This window comes from Benincasa hispida, chromosome 1 (genome assembly GCF_027475165.1).
Source record: "Benincasa hispida cultivar pf3 chromosome 1, pf3_genome.v1.1, whole genome shotgun sequence".
Lineage (NCBI taxonomy): Eukaryota > Viridiplantae > Streptophyta > Magnoliopsida > Cucurbitales > Cucurbitaceae > Benincasa > Benincasa hispida.
In genome coordinates, this window is record NC_143478.1 from 93,433,293 (window position 1) to 93,450,743 (window position 17,451).

The window sequence follows — 17,451 nt, forward strand, 5'->3', positions numbered from 1 at the left end:
AAGGTTTCTGAAATCCTAAGTTTCCTTTTAATTAAGCATGCTATAATTTATGTAAATGCATAAGTTGTTCTTTCTTTTCTATAAAAATTACATTCTATGAGAAATAGGAATTAGGACGATCCCACTCCCGCTCAAGGTTCTCTTCAATGAGATCTTTCAGTTTTGACTTTATTTCTGACATTCGTTATTTTGCTGATTGGTTCTTAAATATTCTGCCTTAAAAAAATATTGGTTAATTTGACATAGGTAGGGTAGCGGATAAATCTTGATTCGGATTGCTGACTTTTCATTTCTTTGACTCTTGTCTTGACCGATCGTCTGTGTGTCACCCTTTTCACCAAGGAAGATGATCCTCTTTTTCCAAGGGTTTCATAATTGGACATTGAACTCATTTCATATGATGGGAGTTGCGGGTGTATTGGGCGCTGCTCTGCTATGTTAAAAAAATATTGGCCAAAGGGGAAATTTGTTGGAGATTTGCTTATTATCTTTATATTTTTCTAGGATAGTTTTTGGCGGTTGTCACAGTTGTCACAAATGAAGTCTTAACATCTGCCTCAAACATTACTATTTCCTGAAAAATATTTTACTTTCTTAATCTAGAAATTATATACATAATTTTTTTTATTTCCTAATCTAGAAAATCTCAACAGAACCTTATTGATCGATATTTTCCTTATTTATGGTACATCTTCTTTTGACAAAAAGGGAAATATGTTTAGGTAATTCTTTCATTAATTGGCCACAAATTTTAAAAGGTGAATTCTATTCTTCTTTGAGGGTCGTCACATTTGCTTATTATGATGAGTAAATGTATTCTTGGTGGCTGACTTGTTCATCACATTAATTTGATCTTTGCTCACTTTGTACCGTTGTGCATATTTGTTGCCTGAATCATTCAAGAACTTAAAGCTTATTTTATCTTAGGGGGAGCCTAAAGCATCATTGAAGAGAAGGGATTTTCGGTCTTAGGAGAGCCTAAGTCTTCATTCAACTAGAAGGATTTCTCAAGCCTTTGTGGGAGTTTAAGGTGTTATAAATTGAGAATGGAGTTCTCAAGACTTATAGGGACCTAAGTTCTCATGTGAAGGGAGTTCACTGAGTCACAAGGGAAACAATCAAGCTGAGAGAAGTCTCACATACTGTCGGAAACTGAAGTGTTCGTCACTATTATCACACTTAAGGGGAGCCTAAGTAGAATTAAAAGGGAGTCTCACGTCTAGGGAGCTTAGATGACTAAGGAGTTGAGTTCTATGTGAGCCACTATAGTAGTTGGTATATTACAGATAAGTACTATGTTGTAATTGCTTGACTCCTTAATATTAGTGAATTATCGTGTTGTTAGTATTTTTGTTGGTATAGTGCTTATCAGTGCTTTCCATTTAACATCTGTATATCGAGTGAGCAGACATCCTATTGCTTTTTCAACAATAATTAAACTAATCTGAACTGCAAAAATGATCGACAAAGTTTTTATTGCTCCAACTAAGAGAGTATTGAAGAAGATGGTGAAAATAGAGAATGGGTTAGACCATAATTGAAATAGAGGAGAAAGAGTAAATGGAAGATAGATAAAATGGAGGTGTAGATAAACTATTTCTTTCTATATACTTACATTCTTTAACTCTTATTTTAAAAGGTTAAATGCATTAATACAAAATTTGAAAGTTCAGTTATATTTTTTAAACAAGGTGCTAACAGTTTGAGGTTTTTGTATGGATGATCCAAATTAAGAGGAGAAAATGAGATTTATTCCACTTTTGATAATGAAGGGGCTTTTTTTTACCATTTGCTGATGTCAACACCATGTGAAATTACCAAAACGAAAACCCTTGGGCGCACATGGAATGACCAGTCTCACTCTTTCCTGTCTCGTTCCTCTCTCTTGTTCCCTTTCCTTCTCTCACATATCGCTCCTATCTCTATCTCGTTGTCTCGCTCTCCTCTCTCTTGTTGTCTCTCTCTCTAATTCTCTCCTAGTCTCGCTCTCGATGTTTGGGCGTTCGCTGCTAACATGCATGAATCAATGCTCGTCGGATTTGGTACGGTTGCTTGTTGGACAAGAGGAAAAAGAAGAAGAGAAGAGAAGGAAAAAATCCTCAGAGAAGAAGAGGACGAAAATCTAGAAGAATGAGAGAAGAAGGAAAAAAAAACCAGGGGAAGAAGAAGAGAAGAAAAAGAAAAAAAAGAAAGAATGATATGTTTATAACTTTACTCATCCATGATGTCAGCGGAAAGTTAATTATGAATGTTTTTTAAAAAGTGGAATATTTTTTATTGTGAATGTCGAAAACAGGGCACCTGTGGAATTTTCTCTAACCATTTTCATTCCATCTTTTTTTCAGTTCTCAATCCCAAACCCGAAATCATCTCCCCACTTCCATGAATTTAACAATTCATATGGGTGACACCAATTCTAATACTCCAACCGTCACCGCGCCGAAGTAAAGCCCTTCACTAACCATAATTTTACCATGCATAATCAAATATAATGCGCATATATATACAACCATAATTTGTCAAAGATGAAATTCATATATTCACATCTTCCATTTGAAAACTATTTGGCGAAGAGATGAATTGTCATACATCTCATAAAAATTGTAAATTCCTTTGATTTATTCAATGTGAAATTCTCAACACATCTCAAAATAGTATTTCTTTAGGTTTACCATTTTTGTATTGGATCTCAATTTTTTTATTGGATTGAATGCATGTTTGGGTTTTACAAGCTCTGAAATCGTATTCAATGAGAGGAGTGACCCATGTATCTTATTAACATTATGAGGTCTCTTGAATTTTCTAATGTGTGTGATTGAAGGGAGGAAAAGGTAAGAAGTAGGGTGAATGGAATGAGGAGAGAAAGAAAGTGGAAATTTGAGAGAGAAAATTGAATAAAATTGGATTCAATTTTTGCCAAATCGAGCATAGCTCAATTAACATACGAGTATCTTAGTAACCACGAGTATGTGATTTGAATCCCTTTACTTCTTATTGTAGTAAAAAAAAAGATTCAATTTCTATATTTATGACATTCGAAAGTTTAACTTTTACATTTATCTTACTTAGAAGATTTAATTTTTATATTCGAAAGTTTAATAATCTAATTTTTATATTTTTGAATGCTCGAGGATTTAACTTCTACAATTGAAAGTTTAGTCCTGTAATTATTACATGTTTCATATTTAAGAGGTTTCATTTGATAATCATTTGAATTTTTTAGAACTAAACCTATAAACAATACTTATCTATGAGTTTTCTTGTTTTGTTCTTTATTTATTAGAGTGTTTTCAAAATTCAAATCAAGTTCCTAAAACTAGAAAAAAAATTAGTTTTTAAAAACTTAACATTGTTTTTAAATTTTAGTTGCGACTTTAAATCTTTCTTATAAAAAGGATGAAAATAATTATAAGAAAAATGTGAGAATACACTACGATTTTCAAAAATAAAAATTTAATAACCAAAATGTAATCAAATGAGGTCTACATAAGTGAGTGTTATAATGAAATAAGTGTGATTTACATCCAGACGAACACCTAAGCCAAAGCTTGACTTTTAGAGTAAATTGGTTCCCATCTTTCAAGAAAGAGGAAAAGAGGGAGAAAGAAAAATTGTCAAAAAATAATTTTTATTGAACTTGTTTTCAAATATAGAAAAATGAACTTATTTTATTTATAATATAATAAAATGTTACTGATAGAAACTAATACATATCTATCAATGCACATCACCATCTATCACTAAAAAATAAAAAGGGTAATAACAGATAGTGAAATATCATATTAGAAAATATTTTCAACAGTTCAGTTATTATCCTTTTAATAATATAAAGTATATAAGTTTTTTAAAATAAAATATAAACATCATCTCAATTTTCATGAATAATTAAAATAAAAAAAGAAAGAAAGAAACTAATGAAAGGATCAATAATGCTATCAAATGTAACTCTTAAGAGTTTAAAAACTATCAAAACAAATAGAGTTCAACTGACATGCGACGTGTGGTTAGTGATGTAAGTTGTAAATATTCCGCCACTATCATTAAAAAAAATGATAATTGAATAACTCAAATACAACATTAATTAAATCTTAACCACTAAAAATGTAATTCCCACCTAATTAATTGAGTTGGACATGAAAGCTTTATCTTCTTTTCCTTTTTTTCTTTTTCTTTTTTTGAGTACGAGGTGGACATAAAGGTTAAATACATATTTGTAATAACCAAATGAGGCCTTCTTAAATATAAAATTTTGACGTCCGAATATGGCGATATACTATTTAATGTTTTTTTTTTCTTTTTTTCTTTTTTTTTTTTTTTTTTTGAAATTAGAAATTGATAGCATAGACCACACAATAACATATTACCAAAATAAAACAAACATTATCACGATATTGGAAAAGGAAATCTTGAAGAGTAAGACTAAGAGGATGCCTTAAAAAAAAAGTTGAAAATTTTTGTTAGCTTCGATTAATATTTTTTTTAAAAGGCAAATATATGAACTCTTAGTTGTAGGTATATGTTTTACTTAGTTGAACGTTCATATTAACAATGTATACGTGGTTATTTGCATAGAGTAGGTTAATTCTAGATACGTTTTTTTTCCTTTTTTTTTTTTTAATTAAATTGAGTTTTGAATTATATGTGAATCTTTAAAAATATCGATTGACTTGAAATCTTAATGGGAATATAAATTTAATTTTACATTCTTTAACAAAATTTAATAATATAAACAACTTAATATCAAATAAATATAGTTCTTGAAAATTATCTTTTCATGTAGATTTTCCTTGTATTGAAAGAAAAAGATAAAAAGAAAAAGAAAATATGTGATTTTGGATAGAACACGTTAAAATATAATAAGGTTCAGATATCTTTGTTCTTGAACTCCTTTTTTTTTTTTTTTCCTTTCTAATTTTAGTCTCTAAAATTTAATTTTAGATTATTTGTTTTAGTTTTTAGACTTAAAAATAACTATTTTGAATTTTCAACTTTGGTCTTATCTATTTTAGGTTTTATATATAATATTTATAATTTTGATCTAATTTTGCACTCTAATATTCACTCGTCCCTTCAACCTACAAATACGTAATTTTAATTTTTTAAAAAATAAATATAATGACCATAACGATTTTTTTTAATTCAAGGGTAATTTTTTTAAATGATAAAACGATCTATCACGAATAGATAGTTACATTTTGTTATATCTATAAATAAGTTGGCTCATTTTTTTTATTTGAAAACAATCCTTAATTCAATGGCTAAAATAGATATTTTGTCCGTTTATGGACCAAGAATGGAATAAAATTAAAAGTATAGTAATCAAAAGAAATGTTTTAAAAGTTTAAAATTCAAAAATAAGATAATCTAAAAAAAATTTAGTCATCTTTAATATGAAATATGAATTCTGCTTTATATTTTTAGATTCATCAGATTTAGTGAATATTCATCGAACTGATTTGTTTTTAAAAACTGTTTTTGAATTCTATCCCTAAAACAAGCTTTTGAGTGTATTCAAATTTTTAAATTTTGTATTTAAGTAGTGGTTGAATGAAAAATGTAGACTTTTCCAATTTTAGTCTCCCTAAAAAGAACAACAAGATCAATCACATTAAAAAGTAAAAACTAAGATAAATATTCTTTCATATTATAAATTCATTATTTTTTGTTAGATAAAACTATGTATAATTTATATGATGTAAAATAATAATTATATAGATTTCATAACATAAATTAGGTTTTCATAAATTAATTAGTAATAGTTGAGATTTGTCCTAATGAACTATTTTCATGGTGTATAAATATATTCAAAATTCTCAACCAAACACATTCGAAAATAGTAAAAAACATGAAATACAATTCTAACTTCTCTCTACTCATTTATTTTCAAATTTTTGTTATTAGTTCCCTAACCAAACACACTTCTAGAGACCAAAATAAAATTCAAACTCGATGAAAAATCATTCAAGAAACATATATCATCTTACTACCTCGGTAAATGTTATTAGTTTTTGTAAAATCTCTAAAGAAGATATCAAAGTTGTCACGACCTTGCAACTTTGACACCTTCTATGGGCATTCTTTGATTTAGAAAGATGTCTTTTCAGCATCGGTTTTAGTCCTTATTTTTTAGAGAGGTCGAAGTTTGTTCCATTGGCTTCCAAAACAGAATCAAGAAACTCGTATCCATAACCTAATTTTTTACTCTTTCTAAAAAAAAGGTAATTTTTTAATTGAATATTTATTCTAAAGTAGAAAATTTGTTTTAAAAAATGGTACAATACACTTTACGATCAAATTTGGCATCATGGTGGAGAACATAAAAGAGATACCCATCTAAGAAAGAAACTCCTAGAAACCAAAATGGAAACTTTAGAAAAATATGAAGCTTTTGAAGAAAATACTTGATTCCACCAGAATCATTTTCCCACAAAAATATTAAAAAAAAAACAAAAGGAAAATTTTAGACTCTTAAAGAAAAGTTTATACTAAAGTGTTTACCTCTTTTCCTTCTTTTTATTTCTAAGTGGGAACTTTTTATTCCTTTCCTTTCCCTCCAAATATTAAATATTTGGAACAACTTCCAAGCAGCACTAAATATTAAGAAATATATATATTAAGATAAATAAGTGAATAAAAACTATCTTGAATTAGAATATAATTTCTTTCCCTTTTAAAGAGTCTACTAAAATTTTGTTGCAATTAGCACATTACATTAATAACTTTTATTCTTAAAGCAATCAACCCCATATCAATCTGACAAGACAAAAAGAAGTTAATTATTGATAATCATTTTCTTAATATATCTATTCGTCTTTGAAAAGTGTGTTATTCATTTGATTAATTTAATACATAGAACCATTAGAAATGAGAAAAATATATATTAATTAGTTTAGTTCCATTGATAAGACTAAAAGTGGTTCTTTATCTTATGCTCAATCTTTCTCTAAACAATATTTTTATTCTACTATTCTCAAAACCATTGGAGTTGCCCATTGCTTAATTAAACTTCTCATTTACTTCAAACTTTATTACTTTAAACAAATGTGAAAGTGATTTATACATCCTTATTTTTCTTCTTTAATCAGAATTCTCCACTTAACTAAAGGCCAAATAATTTTTTTTTTCTTTTTACTTCCCTACTTTTTATCAACCATTAAATTAATGTCATCCTTAAAATTAGGTTTTTTAAAAAAGTTATAGAGATAAAAATAACCATTCACCTTGAAATCTAGCTAGAAAAATGTAAGAGCCTAGTCACATCACTACCATCTATATTGAGCTACAAAATCAAGGAGCTAAAAACAAGGCATCAAAATGTTCAATCCAAAACTTACAAATATTGTCTAGTCTAGTTAGAACAACACTTGCCTCTAGCCATAAATCTTGAATAAAAAGAAATTCGTTTTCATTTTTTATTTGATTAGATTAAAATTTTAAGATTGTCATGATCTAAATGTATGATAGAAAATAAATGATTAAATTACAAATTTAACCCCTGAATATTTAAGTTTGTGTCAAATAAATCTCTACACTTTTAAAAAGTTTCTAATAAGTCATTGAATTTTCAATTGTCTCTCTATTCAACCTCAAACTTTTCGACATTTTTTAAAATCTCACAAATCTATTTGACACAAAATTGAAATTTGAATGATCTATTAGATAGAAATTTCAATTTTATATACAATAAATTTGTTCTTTTTTTAGAAAAAATGAATATATTAGAATTCTATTAGACTCATAATTTAAAATTGAGAGACCTACATGACATTTTTAAAAGCTTATTGATCTATTAGACAAAAATGAATATCTTATTAGATACCTTTTAAAATCTAGAGATCTATTAGACACAAATATGAAAGCTCAACACCAGAACACCGGAACCCGTAATTTAACACAAATTTATTGGAAAGCAGATAACATTGGGAAAGAACATTGGGAAAGTACTCAGCTCTGGTTCACAAATGTCTAGTCCAAGAATTTGCACCAGCTTCTTGCCTAGTGATATTATGCTTTCACTTTATCTAGTCTAGAGACTCTAGACAAGGTGAAGTTAGAACCAAAAAAAAAAAGAAAAAGAAAAAGAAAAGAAACATCCTTTAATGGGAGACCCCCCACCCCAAATGAGAGATGGGGTTAGGGTCTGTTGCATGCTTTCATTCTACTTTAAATTTGCAATAGAAAAAAGAAGATAATTTGAGTTGCATTGCATTAGTTATAAAATAAAAATTTTTAAAAAAAGAAGAAGAAGAAGAAGAAGAAGAAGAAGAAGAAGAAGAAGACTGTAAAGGTTCCATCTTTTGGTTCTAAAATGCATAAAACTTTTCTTATTGAGCTCAAATGCTCATACCCAATGAGGCAAAAGGGAACAAGAACAAGAAAAAGATAAAGGAAAAATAGGGGAAAGAAAGGAAGTAAAATTTCATAATGAAGTATATTAATGCTCAACAAAGATTAGTGCCAACAGCATATGTTGTTTCTTGTTAAAAAATTAAGCCCACAATTAAGCACAAACCAATTCTATAATCAAGTTGGATTATCTCTCTATTTTAAAGGGTGGGGTGGAGGAGGAGTTGACAAACAGAAAAGTTGCCCTTTCCATAAAGGAAGGAAAAGTGCTCAAACATTGACCAGGAGAGAAGAGTAGATGCTTCAATTGTAATTTAAAACAAACAAACCAGTAACAGTATGCCACGTCATCTTTTTAAATTATTTTTTTTTTTCTTTATTCTGATCATTGGTGTTTGGTCAACCAGAAAATTGATGTAGATTCTTCTTGGCCATGCACTCACAAGTTGGCTTTTATTTTGCAAGAGGTAGTTGAAGTTAAAGCTCTCAAAATAAGAGTATTTTCTCACAGCCAAATGTCAATTTTCTGATAAAGTTTTCCCCTCTTCCAATAGGTTACCTAAGTCTGCAATTTTTCAAAAGAAAATGTTAAGTTCAACTGCAATGAAGGCTCCAACCCTACCACTATTCTTTAATCAGGAAAGCCACAAAAGGAGGGGGAAGGGATGGCAATGAAGATAATATTAACAGAGATATCTCATCTCATCCCAAAATGCCTACACTGTAGAGTTGAAATTGCATCATATTGGGTCTGACTAAAAGTTAGTGGTGTAAAATTGACTGAGACCTTTTACCTAACCTCTGTGTAGCCACTTAGTGGTGAGTGTGTTATCAATGATCTTGTTGAGCTATAGAATCCATTCTTCAGACCCAAATATTTATAATCCTTTTTGTTGCTATCAGAACCTCCTTCCAAAGAAACTCAGCCAAAATGATCCTGAAAAGTATCAACATAGCAGTGGGAACATTGCAAATGTAATGGCCATGGAAGTGTAAAATTAGACAGTTCATATCGCCTCTTTGTTGTTCCTAAGGGATTAAATGAAATGTTTCTTTTTCATTGCTTCATAACATAAAAAAGAAAAAGAAAAATAAAAAGAAAAAGGTTGTTTTCACAAGACTTTAAAGTTAGGTAGAAGTAGTAGATGAACATATTTCTCAACCCAAGTGAAATTTTGTGTGAGGATTTTCCTAGTAAATGAGGTTCCTGTAGTAAGTAAAGAAGCGAATTGAGTGATTAGAAGAATTAGGCAATAAAAAAAGAGACTAATCAAATATAATGATTGAAATCTATACTATTTCTGTTCATATCATTTATTATGTACATGAATTTCAGTGAAAAACTTTGATTTGGTACCCTTTATTGGGGGAGGACTTTGTATCTTATTAAGTTTTGCTAAAGATTTAGCAAATCTACAAGCTGTAGAACAAGTACTTTTGTCTCCCTCCATGAGCCTCAGATATGAAAGGATCATTTAAGTTACGTTTTTCAGCTACATAATCATATCAACCAATAGAAACTACAGGGTAACAATTCTAATCCCCTGAAAGATGAAATAATGATTTGATTCTGCTGAATTTGTTGTCAATATGGTGGCCGTGTGTGCATAGATACAAACAAAAGTAGTCTTTGTAGTGGGTCTCAGAGCAATCAAAATACAATGAACTGGCAAGCAGAAGAGAAGAAAGAGCAGAGAAAAAGTTGAAATGCTTTTTTATTGTGCATGATTCCACTTAAGACAACCAGGTTGGTAACCACATATGGACAATTATAGTATAAAAATATAAATGAAGAATATAAGATAAAATTACTTAGCACTGCAAATTTAGATATTTCTTCCTAGCTTAAATTAGATAGATTGGACACTCAGAACCAACTTCACTTTATGGTTAATGGTATCAATCAGAAATTCATTAAAAATGATTGATAAGAGATATTTCCTTCGACATACTGAGGGGAAATTCTTTGTTATTTCTAGTAATATTCTTGAAGTTTGTTATTGGATTTGCTTTATTTTCTGGCCGCTGCCCAGTGCCCACAAGCATAGATTCTCTCAATTTTGCATATCCAGAGCTCTCTCTCCTAGCTGGGAGCCTTGCGGATGGACGAACGTGCTCTGCCTGCTGGGATTCTTTGTGTTTCACAAAAAGATTTCCTGCTTTTGTCCTTGTCTTTACTTCTCCTTTTCACAGATGCCTCTCCCTTTCTGAGTTTCTTGGCTATATGGTGCTATGTGCAGCTGGTGTACACACCACACTGGCATAGTGATTCATATTCTCCCACATTTTATTCCACTTTCACATCACCAAATTGGCTATAAATAGACATTTTCATTGTTGTTTTTCTACATCACAGCATATTACACTTCTGGGTCATTGCATATACTCACAAGTGCCTCTTAAGTGAAGTTCTTACAACTTTCAACATGAGCTACTCACATTCTAATATCAGCTCTGGTTTGTTTACTTTTCATATTCCTTCTCATTTCTTTTTCCATCCATAGCCATTTTGCTTGAAGTCTGGTTTTTTATTGTTAACCAACAAAGTCTCGATCTTTGTCCCTCTTGGTGTTCCCTTTAATGTATGGCTTAGTTGTTTTTGTTTTCTCTAATTGTTCATGATTCAGAAAAGTTACACATTCTAGTGGCCAAACTACAGGTAGTAGATCAACAGCAAGAAGATCATTAGAGTTTGGAAGAACACATGTTGTAAGGCCCAAAGGAAAACACCAGGCCACTATTGTTTGGCTGCATGGCCTTGGTGATAATGGCTCTAGGTAATGCCTCTTTTTGCTCTCTAAATGCTCAAACTCCATATAAATGATTTGTGATGGTGAATAAGACCAATCGAGTTCTTCTGTTCATATAAGAACCTGAGTTATCTAAAACTCATACAGTACCAAACTCAAAGAATCCAGCATGTTTGATAAGTGTTTGAATGAGCTTCATTGAAGCTAGCATAGCACTAAGGTTTCCCTTTGGCGCATGAAAAGCAGAGAAATTTGTGACTGTCTACGTTGGATGTTTATTTCACTAGCTTGCCATCAACAGTGGACAGTTATATTCCTTTCCCTTTTGCATAAAGTACTTTTTACCTTCTTTAAGAAGGGTTTCTTGCCGACCTTTGTTTCCTAAGCCAAACGAAAAAGGGAAAAGGTGATCTCAGAATGTCAACAACTTCATATTCTTCCCTTGAGTTTCTCACTTGAAATGTGAAAAAGTAACGGCACAGTAGAAATTGCAAATAAATGTTGAACTTTCCCTTTCAACTTGTCTGACCATATGCTAAAGTTAATTTGAGAACCAAGATTTAGAAAAGGTGTACATAAGACTATTTTACATTTTTACATGGTTCTCCAGACAAGATAGGGCCCTCTATAGTACTTTCTTTTCTTCCTATTTATTCCATCATGGATTTTCTTTTCCCTTTTCCTACCTATTTCATCTTTAAATACCAGAATTTCACTTGCTAAACCTTGTAAAATTGATAAGACAAATAAGGTTTTGCTTTTATATGAAATATGATCAATCATACATCATGACATCCCAGTTCAAGATTGATAAGAGTTTTAAACTTTTCCAAGGATGTGATCTTAGTGGTTCTGCACTTTAATTTGAAGATACTTTTGCAAATAACCAGTCTTATAAGTTCTGCTTTCTTTTGTTCTCTGTTTAACTGCAGCTCTTCTCAGCTCCTGGAAACCCTTCCTCTTCCAAACGTAAGAAATATAATTTTATACTATCAAATGGATATGCCTTCCTGTTTAGCCTACACTCCAGGCTTCTCTTTCCATACTAATCACCATTTCTTTTAAATAAGCAGATCAAATGGATTTGTCCAACTGCTCCAACTCGACCGGTATCTCTACTCGGAGGCTTTCCTTGCACTGCATGTTAGATCAACAACCTCCTACTTTTTTCATTTTTTTTTTTTTTTCATTCCTAAGCCCATATTGTCTAAAACTGTTCCATGTGATTCTTATCAGGGTTTGATGTGGGAGAGTTTTCAGAAGAAGGTCCAGATGATTGGGAAGGTCTTGATGCCTCAGCTGCCCATATTGTAAACTTACTGTCTGCAGAACCATCTGATGGTAAGCTGAGAGTTATTTCCATCTTAAGCTGCCAAATATATCAAGTGCATACTGAAGCCAAAATAACAGAAACTTCAAGACAACCAAAACTTTTAACAATCTGGGAATCTTTATTTATATTAAAATATTTGTTCACCAACTTGATGGAGAATAAATTTCTTTACTTCAATTATTTGTGACAGTAAAAGTTGGAATTGGAGGCTTCAGTATGGGAGCTGCAATGGCACTTTACTCTGCAACTTGCTGTGCTCTTGGAAAATATGGAAATGGAGTCCCATACCCCATCTACCTAAGGGCAGTTGTTGGACTTAGTGGCTGGCTTCCTGGGTCAAGGTATGTTGTTTGGGAAAGAAATCTCCATGTCTAATAAGTGCTCATCTAGAAACAAATAATATACTGAATATGCCATACAGGAGCTTAAGGAACAAATTTGAAGCATCACACGATGCTACGAGGCGAGCGGCATCAATTCCTATTTTACAGTTTCATGGAACAGGTAGGTGTCTAAAACCTTTAGCTAATATTTTTGTTACTGTTTTCAACTGACCTGAAGAATAATTCACTTAGCTTTCTTGCATACAAAGATGACTTCAAATTGAAGATTTCAACCATCAGAAGAATACAGTTTTTTTTTCTGACAAACTGCATGACTTCATTAACTCAGCATTTGTTAAGAAAGCATGAATATATTCCGCAGCCATTCTCTTTCAGGATTTCAACTTTCACAACTTGTTTAAAAGATATTGATTCTCAACAGTTTAAAAAGGGATGATTTTAGAAAAGAAAGGACTATTCAGAAGACCAATTTGAAAAAGGGCAAAAAAAGAATAACATCTTCAGTTGTCCTAGACTAGACCAAAACAAACTCATATTTTCAACCATTTCATGGCAGAACAACTCTGAAATAACATTTTGAGTTTCCCCTTTGTTGGGTTTTTTTAATGAATCATTCTAATCCATTATTAACACAAAATGCAGCTGATGAGGTAGTACCTCTAAAGTATGGAGAGAAATCAGCCCAGACCTTGACCTCAGCTGGGTTTAGAACCCTAGTTTTCAAAAGCCAAGAAGGGTAATGCAAATGCTCTATTCTAATTAAAAGCATAAAATTGAATGATCAAAACATAGGAAGTCAAAAGACTTAAAAAGGGTTTTGGATTGATTTACTTGTTTGCAGGCTGGGGCATTACACAATCCCAAAAGAGATGAATGAAGTCTGCAGTTGGCTGAACTCAAGGCTGGGGCTTGAGGGATATCGCTGAGAATTCTTGAAAACTCCATTTTCAACGGTACAGCTGAGAAGAAAGAGGACAATAAAGTTATTAACAAAAGAAAAGCTTATGCTTTTTGGTTTGAGTAGGCTATGGTAGAATGGGACATGGGGCTTTTGGTATAGAGAAAGAAACTTCCCTGATTCCCTTTTAAAACTTCTCTGTTCCCAATAAAGTTTTGGATTAGTTTCTCAATTTATGAAATATGTGTAATAGTTGTAACTTGTAGTAGTAGTACCAATAGTTGAGCTAATTTTCACTTCAATTTTCTTTTTTTTTATTTTTAGTTTTATTATGATTATGAATTTCTTTTTCTTTTTCTTTTTCTTTTTCCTAACTCTCTTTCCACTTTCCTCGATTGCTTCAAATTTTGTTGGATAAAATGATATGCCATATTTTTATGGAGTGTTTCAAATAAAAAAGTAGAGTTTGATAGCATAAATTCTTAATATCTATATTGAATAGATAAACTCTAAGATCATTCATGTCAAATTGTCAAGAATAATTACATACCGGATTCAGTAACTGGAATCTCTCTAGATGGATTCAAGAAAGACTGGGTGGTTATTGTTTTGGTATCTAAGAGACCATAGCCTAAGGTCTCTTTATATACTAGTTCAATTAGGGTTCCCATTAAACCCTAATTAACTAGGAATGGGCTTCTACCCATTAAGTGCATACTCAATTAGGAATCTAGGGCCTTAATTAATTAGAGCACATAATAAGACCCAATCTAATAAAATAACTCAATGTGATAAATTATTAATCCACATACATAGCCCATACTTTAATTAAACATATTATTATTTAAATATGTCTAACAAATCTCCCACTTGGGCTATGTCTATGTACCTAATATAATTAAATCACGTAAACCTTAAGCGCATATAAACAGGTTATTTCAATAATAGAATTCCCTTTTAGTTCAATCTGGTCCATCTCCTGTATTAGCATGAAATCAAGGCGGCTTTCGTCACTACCCTTGTAACTAAACCTTCCTTGATCACCAATTTCAATACATTCAATGACATAGATCAAGTATGGATGGATAGCATGGAAACTACATGCAAATTGATCTAGATCATGCCTGTTTCCAACTGGTACAAATTTCTTAATGAGAACATTCTATAAAAAACTTTATGCTAAACTGCATGCATGATAAACAAGTTCAGGTAATAAAACATAAACCATCAACTTTATTCTATATAGAAAATAAACAAAATAAGGTCAAAGAACATCCTCAATAATAAACTCCCACTAAACCATGGAATCAAAAAAGTGACTAACACCTATGTGAGCAACATGCTCATGAAAAACTTTAGGTGGTAAACCTTTAGTCAATGGATCTGCCACCATAGAGTTTGTTCCTATGTGTTCTATCAAAATTTGACCATTCTGAACTCTTTCTTTAACAACCAGAAACTTCACGTCTACATGTTTTGATTTCGTATTGCTTCTGTTGTTGTTGGAATACATCACAGCCGACTTATTGTCACAAAATAATTTTAGTGGTCTTTCTATGCCAACCACTATCCACAGCCCAGTGAAAAAATTTCGCAATCATATTCCATGATTGGATGCCTCATAACATGCTATAAACTCCGCAGCCATGGTAGAAGAAGCCATAAGTGTTTGTTTAACACTTTTCCAGGATACAGCTCCTTCAGCCAACATGAAGATATAGCTTGAAGTGGATCGCAAAGTGTCTTGACATCCAGCATAATCAGAATCAGAATACCCAATGATTTCCAAAACTTCTGATCTCTGATAAGTGAGCATATAATCTTTTGTTCTCTGTAAATACCTCATAACCCGTTTGGCTGCTTTCTAATGATCCATCCCCGGGTTACTCAAATATTTGCCTAACACTTCAACTATAAACGCAATATCTGGACGCGTACATATTTGGGCATACATTAGACTTCCAATGGCCGATGCATAGGGAACCTTCTGCATCTCCTTAGTCTCGAGTGTGGTCTTGGGGCATTGACCTAAATGAAATTTATCACCTTTAGCAATCGGGGTATCTCCTGGCGCACAATCTTTCATTCCAAATCTACTCAAGATCTTTTCAATGTAGTTCTTTTGTGAAAATCTCAAATTACCTTGAGAACGATCTTGCAGTATTTTAATTCCTAATACAAAAGAAGCATCACCAAGATCCTTCATCTCAAAATTTCTTTTGAGAAATCTCTTAGTGTCATGCAATAAACCTACATCATTACTAGCTATGAGTATGTCATCGACATATAACACCAGAAAGATTGATTTACTCCCACTGAACTTGTGATATACACAATCTTCCACAATGTTCACCTCAAAACCAAATGAGGTTATCGCTTTATGGAATTTGTGATACCATTGACGAGAGGCTTGCTTGAGACCGTAGATGGATTTCATTAATTTGCACACCATAGACTTTGAATTACCAGACACAAAGTTTTCTGGTTGTACCATATAAATCGTCTCATCAATGTTCCCATAAAGAAATGCGGTTTTTACATCCATCTGGTGTAGCTCTAAATCAAAGTGAGCTACTAGTGCCATGATTACCCTAAAAGAGTCTTTCGATGAAACTGGAGAGAAAGTCTCTTTGTAATCAATGCCTTCCTTTTGAGTAAAACTCTTTGCAACAAGATGAGCCTTATATCTTTCGATATTGCCATGTGAATCCCTTTTGATTTTAAATATCCATTTACATCCTATGGGTTTCACTCCTGATGGCAGTTCGACAAGTTCCTAAACGTCATTATCTTTCATGGATTTTATTTCCTCTTCCATAACACTTATCCACTTTTGAGAGTTAGAATTTTGTAAAGCTTGTTGGAAGTTGATTAGATCATCTTCCATTACGCCTACATCATCCTAATGTTCTTGAAGAAACACAATATAATCATCTGGAATTGCACTTCTTCTCTCTCTAGTAGATCTTCTTAATGGCACTACCTGAGGTTGTTGAGTTTGAACTTCAGGTTCAACAACGGGGACTTCAATATTGTCTTGTTCTATAATTGGTTCAACAATGAAGTCAGGAATTGAAGCCTAAACATCATTTATAATCACATGAGGAAAAGAAACCAATTTCTCTTCAAAGACAACTTTCCTTATATTATCTTCCCCCCAAACTCAATATCCTCAAGGAATCTAGCATTTCCTGTCTCAAACAATGATCTAGAAGTGGGATCATAAAACTTGAAATCCCGAGAGTGCTCAGAATACCCAACAAAATAGCAGCTAATAGTTCTTGAGTCCAATTTTCTTTCATTAGGCCTATAAGGCCTAGCCTCAGCTGGACAACCCCAGATGTGAAGATGACTAATACTAGGCTTCTTTCCTGTCCATAGCTCATAAGGGGTTTTAACTACTGCTTTACTAGGTACCCTATTAAGGATATATGCTGCAGTCTTTAGTGCCTCACCTCAGAAGGATTCTGGTAGAGAAGAATGACTAATCATACTTCTTACCATATCCTTAAGTGTTCTATTTCACCTCTCCATTACACCATTCATGCTGGGTTTGCCCGACATAGTGTATTGCGGGACGATTCCACATTCCTCTAGGTATTTGGCAAAGGGCCCTAGACGTTGTTCACCCGATCCATCATATCTACCTTAATATTTACCACCACGATCAGATTTGACAGTCTTAATTTTCTTTCCAAGTTGAAGTTCGACTTCAGCTTTGAAAGACTTGAAAACGTCCAAGGATTTAGACTTCTCATGAATTAAATATAGGTACCCATA

General features: G+C 32.0%; 1 protein-coding gene and 1 long non-coding RNA gene across 3 annotated transcripts; one reads left to right on the forward strand and one right to left on the reverse strand.

The window, feature by feature from the left end:
• Positions 1–8,408: 8,408 nt before the first annotated feature.
• LOC120069981 (uncharacterized) lies at positions 8,409–13,744 on the reverse strand. Of its 2 annotated transcripts, none has more exons than XR_005479764.2 (3): positions 13,605–13,744; positions 9,146–9,283; positions 8,409–8,911 (listed from the first exon to the last, which is right to left on the reverse strand). It is a non-coding gene; the product is annotated as an uncharacterized LOC120069981 (long non-coding RNA). The 2 variants fall into 2 exon arrangements; XR_005479753.2 differs by having other exon boundaries at positions 9,141–9,283.
• On the forward strand, positions 10,260–13,973 carry LOC120069902 (alpha/beta-Hydrolases superfamily protein). The gene is made up of 9 exons (XM_039021770.2): positions 10,260–10,803; positions 11,006–11,123; positions 12,029–12,065; positions 12,170–12,239; positions 12,333–12,437; positions 12,620–12,770; positions 12,851–12,933; positions 13,416–13,509; positions 13,615–13,973. Exons 1-9 carry the CDS (start codon positions 10,773–10,775, stop codon positions 13,697–13,699), a joined length of 774 nt encoding a protein of 257 aa, XP_038877698.1. The 5' UTR covers positions 10,260–10,772; the 3' UTR covers positions 13,700–13,973.
• The last annotated feature ends 3,478 nt before the right edge of the window (positions 13,974–17,451 follow it).

Excerpts from the sequence above, each read along its gene's own strand:
- LOC120069902 (XM_039021770.2), top strand. The coding sequence starts at position 10,773 with ATGAGCTACTCACATTCTAATATCAGCTCTG. Across the intron at positions 12,438-12,619 it reads GTCTGCAGAACCATCTGATG|TAAAAGTTGGAATTGGAGGC; the intron begins GTAAGCTGAGAG and ends TATTTGTGACAG. Across the intron at positions 13,510-13,614 it reads GTTTTCAAAAGCCAAGAAGG|GCTGGGGCATTACACAATCC; the intron begins GTAATGCAAATG and ends ACTTGTTTGCAG.